The 15,118-nt window shown below is 50.0% G+C and overlaps 1 protein-coding gene and 1 long non-coding RNA gene across 3 annotated transcripts in view; one reads left to right on the forward strand and one right to left on the reverse strand.

Annotated features, from left to right (window-relative positions):
• The first annotated feature begins 514 nt into the window (after positions 1-514).
• LOC308467057 lies at positions 515-1,478 on the forward strand. Its single transcript, XR_013981125.1, has 2 exons — positions 515-894; positions 1,156-1,478. It is a non-coding gene; the product is annotated as an uncharacterized lncRNA (long non-coding RNA).
• A 511-nt stretch (positions 1,479-1,989) lies between these two features.
• The window catches only part of GRIPAP1 (GRIP1 associated protein 1), a 66,066-nt gene continuing 52,937 nt past the window's right edge, over positions 1,990-15,118 (reverse strand). For both annotated transcript variants that reach the window (XM_080988103.1, XM_080988104.1), the window contains 2 exons: positions 8,631-8,785; positions 1,990-3,092 (listed from right to left, as the gene is read on the reverse strand). In XM_080988103.1, the coding sequence (XP_080844229.1) occupies positions 3,000-3,092; positions 8,631-8,785 (248 nt within the window). In that variant the 3' untranslated portion in view covers positions 1,990-2,999. The remainder of the gene's footprint in view (positions 3,093-8,630; positions 8,786-15,118) is intronic.

Raw genomic sequence — 15,118 nt, forward strand, 5'->3', positions numbered from 1 at the left:
AACAGTTGAGCTGCAGAAGCTTCCATCAGGTTGTCTTGCTGGGGTGGAAGGTTCAAAGCTTCCTTTTTCTTTCACCAGGGTTATGCAGGAGTCTGCGTTTTTATGGAGCTGCTCTGACAGATGACCAGCAGAGTACACACACAAACTTTGGAGGCAATAAAACTCTGTTGCAATCCCTGGCATCTCAGTGGAAGACCCACATAAAAACATTATTTTGGTTTTGTCTAGGAAAGGCTGAGCTTGCTGATCATTCCCGCTCTGTGATGCAAAAGTCCTTTCCTCAGTGGAAGCACTGGGGAGGGGGGCAAGCAGTTGCCAAACTCTGGGGCTGGGCTTGCGAGGTCAGGTGTTCACTAGGGCCACAAACACAGACCAGAGCCCACTGCCCCACCATTCTCCCTTTGCAGAGAGCTCTGGGGAGAGGCATGAGTAAATCCTTGGCTTGCATTGCCTCTTCCAGACAAAGAGGAGTTGAGAGAGCACCCAAAATGTTGGTGGGTGTCAAAAGAACACGGTGTTATAGGAATTCTAAGGTCTTATATAGATAAAATAAATGTTCATGAATGTACAAGGCAAACACATACATAAGTATATAAACCACGTGTCTGAAATAGTACAGAAGAACAATCCTGAAGCCATTTTGACTCTTCCAAATTGACCTCAAATATTTCTCTGCAAGGTGGAAGGAAATGGAAAAAGCTTTCCAATTGTCTTTGAACTGTAGGGGCTTACACCTCTCTGTAAATACAGTCTGGCAAGTATCAGTTAGGCTGAGCACACTATCAATATGCGTAAGACAGGGGTGCCCAAACCTTTTTCAAAGAGGGCCAGATTTGATGAAGTGAACATGTGTGAGGGCCGACCATGCCTGGCGTAAGAGATTCAGGAACTACCGTATTTTTTGCTCTATAAGACTCACTTTTTCCGTCCTAAAAAGTAAGGGGAAATGTGTGTGCGTCTTGTGGAGCGAATGCAGGCTGCGCAGCTATCCCAGAAGCCAGAACAGCAAGAGGGATTGCTGCTTTCACTGCTCAGCGATCCCTCTTGCTGTTCTGGCTTCTGAGATTCAGAATTTTTTTTTTCTTGTTTTCCTCCTCCAAAAACTCGATGCGTCTTGTGGTCTGGTGCGTCTTATAGAGCGAAAAATACGGTAAGTATTTACCATCTCAAAGGAATGGCCAGGCTGCCCAGAAAAGGCAATCAGATAAGGCATGATCAGGTATCCTGGCAGTACAGGAGAGAAGCAACACACTCAAATTTCTGCTGGGCACTACCTCTTTCTGTGATGTATGTACTGTATGATGTTTTGGGGGGTGGTCTTGAGCTACAGTACAGGGTAGGCAATTTCAAAAGTCTATAGAAGAGCTTGCACACCAATGTTCAGGGTTCCTCTCCTCCCTCCCTGCGTGGGGTGAGCGGGGCACCCTGTTGCAACAGTTTAATAAAGATCAGGCTTACTAGCTGTTTGCTTCTCAATATTCTCTGGTTGGCCTCTGTTATTTTCTCCTACCGACAGAAAACCTACACAAGGACTCTATACGGGCTCTTGGATACCCCGTAAGGGATAAAGGAGCAGTTTTTTCTTATAACACCGGGATGGGGAAGAACCAGGGTTACTTTACTTTGGTGATGTGCCTTAAGTCCCCACGACACCCCTCTCAAGTCTACGAATGCCACCCACCTGCCTCTTTTCAGTAGTAAGGATCTGCTGCAGGGCCAGCAAGTGAAGATTTGCAGGGGACGAGCGGAGAGGGGATCTGACTCTGGTCTAACCTCTTAAAAGAAAGAGCAGGGTGAACTTAGCTCAGGTGTCAATGCCACACCAGCAAACACAGCATGTCAAGCGCCATTGAAACAGCCCCCCCCAGCAGCCCCCACCCCTTACCATGAATCCAGGGTGCTGAAAGCAACTTACTCGGGCATAGAAAGAGGGAGGCTCAGCCCCTATTTCACCCCCTACCTCCTCAAAACAAGATCAACACACAGAGCTGAAGCCAGTCAAAAATCATTGTTTGCATTATCAGTTGCTCAACAATTACAGCCTTGTACAAGTCATTGATACGTTAAATAAAACACACACGCTACCCTCACCCAACAGGGGGAAAAAAAGTGCAGCTGGAACCTTGAATGAGCCCCAAGTCCCCCCTCCTGGAGACATAAGGGTTTTGCTCCGCTTGGGTCAAGTCCCACCCAGAGGGAGGGAATCAGCACAAATATATATATATATCTATATATATATTTATATTTATTTATCTATAATATTTTACCTTTTTTATTAACAGCAGCAACAGCTGGACAGAGCTGGGGCAGAATAAGATTCAGGACTGACTGAGCATGCAAGGTGATGGGAGAACAGGGGAAGGGGGTGTTGTGAATGAATCAGGAAGGTGAAGCTGTAGGATTCAGAGACATAGCTTGAAGAGTCGGAAGCAGACAGAGAGGCTTGGGAGAAAGTTAAACATCCCCAGAGCAATAGTATTTCAAGAGTGGTGCTTTAAATGGCTCTTTACCATGGCAGGAATGCCTCCCATTCTGCTTTGCAGCTCCTCTGTTATTCCCCTCTGTTCACAGCATCCCACTCCACCCTGGGTCAATTTTGAAAACCAAGCTGCAGTTTGCCCTCCAGCCCACAAGGAGTGCTGCTGCAGGAAGGCCACCTCAACCAGTGCTTCTTAAAGGGCCAGCATCTACAGCCTTAAAGAGAAGCAGATGGAGGATAGTCAGTGTGTGTGTTACTTAGGAGAAACAAATCCGTTTCAGGGCAGGGAGTGGGGAGGCCTGAGTTGGGAGGTGGTTAAAGGGCAAACTTGTTTGTTGGTGCCAAGAAAGGGAAGGACAGCTAGCTGGAGAGGACTGAACACCTCCCTAAAACAAAACAAGGTTAAGAGAATTGACCCATCGGGAGGGAGGCAGAAGGCGCCAATACCACCCCCCTCTCCCATGCCAGCAGTGCAGTCGAGGGCAAAGTGAAGGATGGGCATCACAGGACGGGACTGAGCTCAGACGGCGTCATCCAGGGCAGGCTCAGCGTCAGGGGACGGAACACACTCCTTGCTGAGGCGGACAATCTCCTGGGAGAGCACTTCCAAATCCTGGCGAGAGGGAAAGAAAGGAAGGGGAAGAAGCAGGTCAGCTGAGCCCACGGGAAGACAGTGCCATCATCTCCCACAGGACAAACCCTGCCCATATTCACACTCTGCCCCTACTCAGGTTAATGGTTGACATTTGCAGCTACCTGGTAAAACTCTTAATCTCGGGATCAGGCCCAGACAGAGGGGGGGCCATATGGGCCACTTGGCCCGGGCCTCCGATTCCAAAGGGGGCCTCAGTCACCGAAAGAAATTGAAGAAATTGCTGATCAAATACTAAACTTGAATTTGGAAAACGTTTTTCCAAATCTTCTAACTGCATGGCACATTTTCTTATCATTACCAGCTACAGTGGCCTCCAGTGAGAGACGTTTCAATATATTAAAACAAACTAAGTCTTTCTTTCGATCAACAATGGCTCAAGAACGCCCAAATGGTTTAGCAATGATAAACATAAACCACGATAAGGCGAAGTTGCTTGATTTTTCCTGCATAATTCAAGAATTCGCAGAAAAGAAAGCTAGGAAAGCATTTTTAAATGTAAATACTTAAAATAATCATTTTCCCTACGTATTTTAAAAAAGCACTATTGTATATCTATATTTTCCATTTTGTCTTTATAGGCAGATATGGTTCAAGCCTTGAAATAAAATTATTTGTCAGCATAACTTTTGTGAAAATTATTTACAGTGGTGCCCCGCAAGACGAATGCCTCGCAAGACGAAAAACCCGCTAGACGAAAGAGTTTTCCGTTTTTTGAGTCGTTCTGCAAGACGAATTTCCCTATGGGCTTGCTTCGCAAGACAAAACGTCTTGCGAGTTCTTGCGAGTTTGTTTCCTTTTTCTTAAAGCCGCTAAGCCGTTAATAGCCGCTAAGCCGTTAATAGCCGCTAAGCCACTAATAGCCGCTAAGCCGTTAATAGCCGCTAAGCCGCTAAGCCACTAATAGCCGCTAAGCCGTTAATAGCCGCTAAGCCGCTAAGCCACTAATAGCCGCTAAGCCGTTAATAGCTGTGCTTCGCAAGACGAAAAAACCGCAAGATGAAGAGACTCGCGGAACGGATTAATTTCGTCTTGCGAGGCACCACTGCATATACTTATTTATAAGACTTCAACTATCCCCAGAGTAAAAAAGGGGGGGCACATTATCTACCTGGCCCGGGCCTCTGCCTGGCTCTGCAAGGCTGTGCTCGAGATCATGGATTCAAGCCCTGCGTTGGGTAAAAGGTTCCTGCATTGCAGGGGCTGGACCAGATGACCCCCACAGCCCCTTCCAATTCTACGGTTCTGGTTGGCCAGTTTTCTTCAAGTCCTGCTTCTGGTCCATCAAGTTCTGGCTTGCCTCTGAGACACTACTGCCTTAGCTCTTTTTGTCCTCTTCAGGGATGGCCGGGGGGGGGGGGGGAGAGTCTTTTTTCAAAACAGCAAGTTGTCAACCCCGACAACAGAGGCATAGGCAGAAGCCACAGGCACAAATCTGAGTTTGGGAAAGGAAGGGAATGCAATGCTTCAGTCCCCTGCCTCATCTTGGGAAAAGATGCGCCTATTGACACACATCAATGAGATGACTTGTGACCAGAGCCAGGATTAAAACCTTATAAATATATAAATTCATTATGGGATTATGCAGTTAAAAATTGCTTATTGATCACCACTGGGCTTGAGTTCAGAGGGAAACTGTTTCTTAAAATCATGAGATAAGGAACCAATCACAATCAATAAAAGAGGCAGAGAGAGAACGAACCAAGTGTGGATTTCGAGAGCGAAAGGGTCCTCTTGGATGCAAGCCACGTGCTGTCTCTCAAACCACGCTCCCTCGGCCACAGCATGCCCCCCCCCCAAGGCTCCTTCTGACCAGTGCCTCCTTCCAACCACACCACCTGAAGTATTTCTGGCTGGCAGCCTCTTTCCCAGCTGCACAGTGCCCCCTAGAGGCCCCCACTCAGGTCGCCCACACACCTTAACCTGCCCCAAACCCCACACCCCTCCTCTCCAGCACCACATTATCTGTGGATTTGCACCCCCTGCAACACGCCCACCCTGTCTCCAAGACAGCATCCTCCCTCTGCCCCCCCCCCGCTGCACTGACCGCTCCTTTGCAGCCCCAACCTTGACAGTCCGTCCTCTGAAGCAGCTCCGCTCCCCCCCCATCCCTCCCCACTCAGATGCAGCTATAAATAGCCGCCTCTTTCCGCTGACATCACTCTTTCGTCCCCTTGCTCCATTAGGACGTTGGAAGGATCAGATTCTACATCAAGTTAATATTGAAAAAGGAAAGGGGGAGAAAAAAGGCCAATATGCTGCAAAGTCTTTTGCTGGGGCGGGCTCCCTCTCGCCTCTCCCTATAGCCTGTGTTGGTGAGCGCTGGTGATTAAAACAGGTGAGCACATGAACAGCCTTGCGGGATCAGACTTAAGGTCTACCCAGCCCTGATTGCTAAGCAGCCATCAGCCAGATGCTTGTGAGAAACTTGTAAGAGCAGGGCAGGGAGACTGACGTCCGCCCGCTGCTATGTCCCCATCAGCTGGTATTTGGAGGTACATTGCCTCTGAACATGGAGGGTTCGCTTAGCTCTTGTGGCTGATAGGGGTGCATTGGAAGAGATATTTCCTATGAATTTCCCTGCCCCCTGGAAGCTGCTGCAAGTTTTCCAAAGGGAAGAATACAGTGGGGTGGGGAGAAAACCCTTTGCATATGCTCAGAATATCCTATACAGTGGTAACTCAGGTTAAGTACTTAATTCCATATTCCTTATCAACACCCCAAAATCCCCTCCCTGCTCATCGAAAAATAACATGCTAGGGAGAAAGGCTAGCCAGGGGTCAGCAAACTTTTCCAGCAGGGGGCCGGTCCACTGTCCCTCAGACCTTGTGGGGGGCTGGACTATATATTTTGAGGGTGGGGGATGAACGAATTCCTTTGCCCCACAAATAACCCAGAGATGCATTTTAAATACAGTGGTACCTCGGGTTAAGTACTTAATTCGTTCTTGAGGTCTGTTCTTAACCTGAAACTGTTCTTAACCTGAAGCACTACTTTAGCTAATGGGGCCTCCTGCTGCCGCCACACCGCCGGAGCCCGATTTCTGTTCTCATCCTGAAGCAAAGTTCTTAACCCAAGGTACTATTTCTGGGTTAGCGGAGTCTGTAACCTGAAGCGTATGTAACCCGAGGCACCACTGTATCTGATGCTCCTCATCCTTAAGTGGGGTTCTGAGTGGCCAGGTCTTGTACCCAGTCTCTCACTGCCCCTTCTCAAGGAACGCTTGTACAGGATCTGACATTTATGGCTCTCTGAGCACAAGGGCTGGGGAGGGCACTAGCATCCTCTTCTTCTGTCCCCCACACCTCTGCATCTTCCCGGGATGAGGAGGGGCCAAGAGGGGCAAGACCCAGGACACAGCACCCCTGCTGCCATGCCCCTCTGATGGCCAGAACGGACCCCCCCCGCCCCCATTCAAGGCTGCAGGGACAATTTCTGCCTTGCACACCCTTGTCCTGTTCTGTTTGACTGCTCAGCCCCAGAGGCAGCCTCGCCGCAGCCCAGGGATCAGCCTTCCTCTCTGGCTTTGGGTGGTCACCCATTTGTGACAAGGGGAGAGAGGCGGCTCCAGCCCCAGCAGATCTCTGGCACAAGGAAGCGGCGGCGGCTGCTCCTCTGCAGCTCAAGGTCACCACGGCTCGTAATGGGGAGGGAAACCTGCTACTCCCTCAGCTGCCGCTCGGTGCCGGGAGCCAGGCTCCCGCTGGCCTCCTCGGTTCCCCTCGCAGTCACCTTGACCTGCATCCCGAGACCAGGAGGATGGAGAGAGGCAGCAGGAGGGCAGCTGCGAGAGCCGGCCCCCGTGGGCTCAAGGCAGGAGCACCCAGAAAAGATGCTAACGTCCCAGGAGCTGCCAACTGCCCTTATTCGCCAGGGGGAAATATCTCCCCATCTCCCGCAGCTGTGGAGCTGCTCCCCCTTCCGCTGCTTACTTTCAGCTCTCAGTTGTTCCTTAGCGGCTGGGTACATGTACCAGCCCCATGCATGTGGAATCAGGGGTGAGACGAAAGCGGGCTTGTGGGGAAGGGCCCCGGGCCCCTGCTGCTGTTTCACTGTGATGGCAACCTCCAAGCTGGCCCCTTTGCCACCCTGCTTGCAATCTCTCTGGAACAGGGGTTGGCAACCTGCGGCCCAAAAGCAGTCCACGGGGGTCGTCTAAACGGCCCCTGAACTGAGCTGCCCACTCAGCGAGTCCCCGCGCGCTGCACTAAACCGGCACAGCGTGGAGCAGGGACTCGCTTCCGCGCTGCCGGCCCACAGAGCGATCTCCGCAGGAGTGAAGCAGCCCAGGAGAGGTAAACCTTGCCGACGCCTGGTCTGGAACCACCCCAGGTCCTTACTGGCCTCCATTTTGCAGTTGCATGTCCCTGTTAAGTTGCAGCAGGACTCTCCTCCCGCTGACCCCACCTTCTGCTGCTATTTGCTGGGGTCTCTCCCTCAAGAATTTGCCCCACCCAATCCATTTCTGCCACTGTTAGTCCCTGGGGGCTAGGTGCTCCAATAAGGCTTCCTCTCTTGACCCCATGCAATTCACATGTGCCAACTGTTTTGGGGGGGAAATGCCCGAAAAACCCTACTCCCTCAGGTTGTGTGCTTCTGAGCATGTGCAGAGTTCCTTTTCCACACAAGGAAGAGTCTAATAATAAGAAGTAGAACTGTGAGGGGAGAGATTCCATCAGGCAAGGCCTCCTGCCTTGCCCCACCCTCTAGTCTCTGCCTCTCAATTTGTATTGTATTATTTTATGTACTGTGGTTTGCCGTTGTTTTATTGATTATAGTTTAGAAATTATTTATTGCAACTGCTGAGTGGATTTCTGTTTAACTTTTATGTGTTGTTATTATTATTATTATTTAATACTATTCTAATGATTGCTGAACCTTACTTTTTTGATATAGGTTACCTATTTTAAAGTTATGTTTTATTATCACATTTTTCTATTGCATTAGATTGTTATAAGAGGTACGTTTTTTGTTTCTTCAGCTTCTAAACCGCCTTGAGCATTGTAAGATAGAAAGATGGTATACAAATTAAAAATGATGATAAAAATTGATAATAATATACTGCCCTTCATCACAAGACTCCAGGGTGGTTCACAGGATAAAATACAAGATAAAAACACAAGTAAATAGTTAAAACAAAAACAACAAGAAGAAGAGTTTGGATTTGATATCCCGCTTTATCAATACCCAAAGGAGTCTCAAAGCAGCTAACATTCTCCTTTCCCTTCCTCCCCCACAACAAACACTCTGTGAGGTGGGTGGGGCTGAGAGACTTCAGAGAAGTGTGACTAGCCCAAGGCCACCCAGCAGCTGCACGTGGAGGAGCGGGGAAGCGAACCTGGTTCACCAGATTACGAGTCCACCAGTCTTAACCACTACACCACACTGGCTCTTGGCTCTGCCGTTCTCCTGGAACCGACTCCCATCTCTAGCATCCTTGGATAATGCCCTCCCCAGGCACACACCTCACCCGTGATCCCCAAGGCTGCACCCACAAACCTTCTGCAAGTGCATGTTTTTGGTCAGCTGCTCCTCCAGCATGTTCTGAAGCTTCTTGTTCATCTCCCGCACATTCTCATCTCCCGGCTTCACCAGGTCCCGCAAGACGCTGCTCAGGCTGCTGCGGTCGACTTGCCCGTGGGCCCCTGACACATCTGTCAGAATTGGGCAGAGGGGAAGAGAGTCAAGAGAGAGAGGAAGAGAAAGTGGGTGTGTTGTGGTTTGATGAGCATCTCAAACTTAGGCGGACAAACCTCTGTCAGGGCTGCACCATTTGTGAGAGCAAAAGGGGGCCTCACACTCCTTAACCTGAAAACAATTCTCTGTGCACAGAAAGCTAGCATGTCAGGACTCTGCTAGAATCCTGCTCCTTGACAACTAGCTTTCTATAGCCCCATCTGCACCATACATTTAAAGCAGTATCATAAAACTGTAAACAGTCATGGCTTCCCCACAAAGCATCCTGGGAACTGTAGTTCCTTAAGGGTGCTGAGTCGTTAGGAGACCCTTATTCCCCTTCGGAAGGGAGATTGATTGTTACACCTCACTGGGAATTGTAGCTCTGTGAGGGAAAGAGGGGTCTCTCCTAACGACTTTCAGCTCATTTGAGAAACTACAGTTCCCAGGATTCTTTGGCAGAAGCCATGACTGTTGAAAGTGATTGGATATTAAACGTATGATACGGAGGGGACTTGTGTAGAAGACGTACTTCTCTCCAACATCAGTCTGAAGTAGCAGCATCGGACACAAGTCTAGCACCTCAGAGAGGGAGAAAGAGACTGCACAAAGCCACGTCAGGAAATCTGGTGGAATCCAGCAGAAGTTCAGGGCTAATTTTTAATTGTTCCCAGGAAAAAAAAATCCATTTGCAACCCCATTTCCACTTGCAACTCAAGAGAATTTCGCCATGTAATGTCATGTGATGAAAGGTGGCGCGGTGTCCCAGCCTACAGTTCTTTCCCACCGTTTGAAATCTGGACTGCCAAAGTTCGGTAACACAACCGGTAGCGCAGTGCAAAAAGGGAAATGCTGGAAAATGGGACAGAAGCACCAGCACTATAACTTGTAAAACGCAACAAACTTCATGTCCAGGACTTTCAGACAGCAGTCTTGCTCCAGGTCCCTTCCTAAACAGAAGACAAGCTATTTCACCTCCCGCTGGAGCCACGTCTCCCAGGCCGTTCTGCAGGGCTCTTTCCCCTGGAGACTCCTAGGAAGTGCATTAACAAACACGGTTTCAGGTCGATACTGGCTGGCCTTCTCCCCCAAGCTGCTGAGCTGGTTTTATAGTTATTTTATTGTCAGGGTTTCCATATGACTGTCTGCTTACTGCAAGCTACCTTGAGGGCTTCTTGGCCATTTCTCCAATGGGAGTAACAAATACCATGAGATACCCTTGAGGAAAATGATTTCCCCTTTCTCTTCTTAGGCCCTTCCTTCTCTGAGCGATCCCAGGGATCATGCGGGAGACACGAGGCAATTGCAGCATCAGATTTGCTTATGTGACAATGTTAAAAAGCCAATTCAGAGTGAAAGCAGGCCATGCTATCCCTCGCTCTGAATGAGCATTGGGAGGGAGCTGTGCTGAAACAATCTCACCTTTGTTTGAAGGCCCCCATGCCTAGAAAAACCACTAAAACAATGAGCGTTTCCCCCCAGGGGCAACACAAACACACACTCCTCTCCCGCTAGTGGGAGTTACATTAAGTACAGTCATACCTCTTGTTATGTTCGGTTCAGGTTACGTCTTTTCAGGTTGCGTCCTGCGGTGACCCGGAAGTACCGGAAAGGGTTACTTCCGGGTTTCGCCACTCGCATATGTGCAGACACGTAAAATGACATCACGTGCATGCAGAGAAGCCGCGAATCGTGACCCCCGCGTGTGCAGGCGCAGGTTGCATTCCGTTCAGGTTGCGAACGGGGCTCCAGAACGGATCCCGTTCGCAACCAGAGGTACCACTGTATACTAAAAACAACAACAGTGACACCCACCACTTTCCTCCCATCACCTGCTCCTCCTTTCAGAACTGGCAGCCTGCAGCTGAGACGTCTCTCTCCACAACCATCTCCTCCCTTGCTCTCCAACCATTGCTCACTGCCCTCTTCTCCAGAGCCTGGGCCTGCTCTGATCTCCTTAGGGAGCTGACATAAATTTGGGGTCTTTCCCTGAAACCTGCTCAGCCACGAAATTAGCAAAACAGCAGGGGAACAGATAACAGCAGCCACCCATCCTCTCTGCCCCCACCCCAAGAAACTGGCTTCAAACAGAAAAAAAAAACTGCGGAAGAGGAACTGAATGAGATTCCTAACTCGTATGCTAGAAGGAACAGCCAAGAGGCCTTCCTGCTGTTTTGCAACTTCTGTGAGTGGGAAGGCAGGCTCATCAGACGGATGACGATGACATGGCCCCCATTAACATCACAGCCACTGCCTCGACTGGTGGGGTTAGGCAAACAAGCAAGTTGCAAGCAGGGCACAGGCTATGACCAGGTACAAGGGCATCATAAAACACACACATGTCACTTTGGAGCCTGTTTTCAAAAAACAGAGATGAGCTCTGGATGAACTAGCAACAGCTTCCTCTGAGCTTGTGCAGAGTGTTCCCTCTTCACCACTGAGTAACCACACTTGGGGAGCACATGTCTGGGAATTTCAGGGAATGAATGTCCACAGGCTAGATGCAACATCATCGAGTCGAGCCCAGGGATGCCAAGTGGTCAACCAGACTGCATGGTAAAACCGTGATCTGTGAGTTAACCAGTACAGTGGTACCTCGGGTTACATACGCTTCAGGGTACAGACTCCGCTAACCCAGAAATATTACCTCGGGTTAAGAACTTTGCTTCAGGATGAGAACAGAAATCGTGCTCTGGCGGCGCGGCAGCAGCAGGAGGCCCCATTAGCTAAAGTGGTGCTTCAGGTTAAGAACAGTTTCAGGTTAAGAACAGACCTCCGGAACGAATTAAGTACTTAACCTGAGGTACCACTGTACTGAGTTTCAAGAAACCAGAACCTGGAATTTACTGCCCATCTCCACCCAACAACCTGCCGGGTTCCATTCTGGTTCTGTCTTAGTCCATCAGATTCCTCTAGGTTCCACGTCTTGACCCATCACCCCTGGGTTTGACCCCACTTCTACTCCTTCCTATGGGGCCGGTAATTTTAGAATGCAAAAGTTCCAACCAACTCCCACGCTAGCCCTGGTTCTATGCACACGGCTCAATTCCAAGCAGCTGCGAGGACGAAGCTTAGATGGTAGCACCCTCTGTGCTTTGTAATAAGTACTTGAAAGAGTCGCAGAGAAAAGGCTACGGCTGAGCACCAGGATTCCTGTGCTCTTTCTGCAGGCATCTCCCCCCACTGCCCCAGTAGCTGTCCGTTGCAGTTTGCTCCCTTGATTCCCCAGACTGATGCCGAGCTAAAGTAACCCTGACAACTAGATCGATCCCACCTGCTCTCCCTGCTCTGCAGCTTCAGCACTCATCAGCCGGCCTGTCTCTCAAGACAGAAATCCTTCCATCCCTTGGCTGCGCCGTCATGCGTCGCTCACCCCCGCAACGCCCCTACCTTACACAGGACAGGAAGGAGCCAGGAATCCTGACTCCCGGCCTCCGCTCCTCCCACCACCAAACCCAACTCATACGCAGGATCACCTCTGACACCCTTCGGTTCACCCTGGGTGACTACCACAACCACTCCGGTGTCCCTTGCGCACAATTGTCAACATGAGTTATGATCTCTGTGGCGCCCTTCCCCAGGACTGAGGATACGCAAGTTTAAAAATTTAAATTCTCCACTTTTCAACAACAACAAAAAGCCCAATTCTGCGGCCTGCAAAAGTCATGTACCGCAACCCCACACGGGCCCACCTCTGCCTGCTAGCATTCACAGAAAGGCGGGAGGAAACTCAGCCTTTTGCCCACCCTGAAAACAGTCTAAACTATCAGAAGGTTCTGCCAACCTGAGCATGAAGTCTGCCACAGCTAGGAAGCTGCTCTTTAGGGCAGGATAACAGGTGCATTAGCAATTGGGCTGCTTGCCTGCCAAAACTTCCCTCTGTGCTGTGCTTAACTGCTGTTGATAAAGAGGGCAGACCTGCTGCAGCATCCAAAGGACTAGGCGTGTCTTAAAAGCACTGAGTGAAATCCCTGCATCGCCTCCAACAGCCCATGCAGCTCCTCCACATTCAAAATCACCCCTACCATCCAGTAGAGGTCGCAACCTCTGAGTCCTCCTGCTCAAGTCGGTCAGTGTGGGGCTTCTGAGTGCAAAACCCCTTTCTTCCCACTGATGTTATCATCTCCCCCCCACCCCACCCCACCCCAATTTGTTTTGTTTTTGATTTTTTGCAATGGAAATATGAAATCTTTAAAGGGCCTGCATGTGCATTTGGGCTGACATGCTGTACTAAAGCAGAGGCGTCACAGAAACAGAACAATTCAGGCCTGATATATCTATCTATTCCCAATATATCGTATGCCTCATTGCCAAACTGCATCACTTGTTCAATCTCAAATCGTTTTTCTTTTGGTTTGGTTTGTTCCATGGATCTCTCAATAGCATTTTTTAACCTAAGTTGGAAACATTTAATTGTCAATGCTTTTTTTTTTACAATGGGAATGGAAAACCACCGATATTTTGTTTGTGGCACCCTTAGCGTTGCTGCTTCTCTCTCCTCTCCATCCTCCTAGCTGATGAGTACACTGACATCAGGCCCACTTTTCTCTGGCTGGTCCCAGAGTTCACAAGCCTGGCCCGCTCTCACAAGCTTTAGGAATAATGCCTAGAGCAGTGTTTAGCGTCCTTGGGTCTCCAGCTGTCATTGGACTTCAACTCCCAGCATCCCTGACCACTGGTCCTGCTAGCTAGGGATGATGGGAGTTGCAGTCCAACAATAGCTGGAGACCCACGGTTGAGAAACATTGGCCTAGAGTATGAGCCACTGCCTGCCCCCGCACAATTCACCAGGCTTACCATCCTTTCCCTGGACCAAGCCTCCCACCTGAAACGTCTCGCTCTCCTCTCAGCCTCCTATCTGCAAAGCCCAAATCCATTGAGCCCACTCCCCTCCCAGAGATAGAGGGAGAGGGAACCTCAGTTCAATTATCAAAACCTAAGGTAATTGCCTGAGGCTAAATCCATCTAGTTTATATTGTAGGAGAGGTAGAAATAAAAGAGGAGTTAATTGGAGAGAGAAACACACACACACACACCCTGAGGACTCCTGGGGCAGCGGGGTCAAGTGGTTGGAGCAGAAGGGCCAGCAGTGACTTCTGGGTTCAGTTACAAAGATTTGGAGGACAAATCTGCCTGAGAATGACAGGCAAAGGCAGAAGGAAGTGGCACAAGATGCAAGAGGAGGAGGAGGAGGAGGTTTGTATTTTTAGCGTTCATGAAATATTCACTGGCTGGGCTGTGTGTTGCCAAGCTGAGGCGAAGGCGACCCTGCGCAAGCTATTTATAACCGGCTCCTGTTCCCTGCCCGCGGCGCAGTTCTGCGTGGAAGTATGGAAAACTTATCCACAGCCGCTCAAGAGGACCCACCACCCCGGCTGTCGGATTTTTACCTCCAAGCACAGGAGAGGCTCTTTGCACGTCGCCCCTCAACATCATAGGACCCTCTCTCTCTTGCCCTTAGCACTGTGGCTGAGCCCAACACCACTGCTCTTTGGCAAGTTCAGGTGGGCCAAAGGAATAGCAGCGGGATCACCAACGGGGCGAGAGTAGGGTGGGGATTCTTATAGAAGGGGGGGAGAGAGAGGGGGCTCAAAGCCAGGGAAAACAAAGCAGAACGGAGGAGACAATCCCTGTGTGAATGCTATGTGGGTTTGTGGGACTGGGGGACGGATTGCAGTCTGTCGGAGAGGGGCTCTGGGAATGAGAATCGGGAATGAGAATCTCATGGCCTGGAGACCTGGCTTCTCGCTCCAACTGACTTGCCAAATGAATCTGCTGAGCCCGCACATTCTCGTGCCAAGAGCAGAGACTCGAGGGCCACCTGTGCTTTCCACCTTGGTGCGCAGAAAGCGGGACAAAAAACCAAGAGAGCTCTCCCTGGACTCTCCTTCCACCTATAATGGAACCTCCAATCTCCAAGTCATGCAAGCCTTAGGAGCCCTGCTCCTCCTCCATCTCTCTCCCTCTTGCCAAGGAGGAAGCCCACAAAGCACAGAGAAGACACTTCCTTAAGAGATACGGGGGGCTGCTGCTCTCTCCACCCGCCCTAAAGCGAAGCTGAAGTCCCGAGCCACTGTCTCCCTACTTCAAACTCCCCCCAAACTTGTGGAATTTCCACTTCACTGGTAGCCGGAATAAAACCAGAGCAACTGTAGGCTGTGGTCAGATCCTTATCTGGGGCCCAGCCCCCTTACCCCAAGTTGGTTGGGACTATAGTTCTGTATAGGCTATGGTTCTGCAATCACACAGCAGAGCCATGGAATCTGGTGGCAGATACAAATTTCAGCAGCATGAGATTTGCAGCTTTGATT

Source organism: Podarcis pityusensis, assembly GCF_964106645.2.
Source record: "Podarcis pityusensis genome assembly, chromosome: 17".
NCBI lineage: Eukaryota > Metazoa > Chordata > Lepidosauria > Squamata > Lacertidae > Podarcis > Podarcis pityusensis.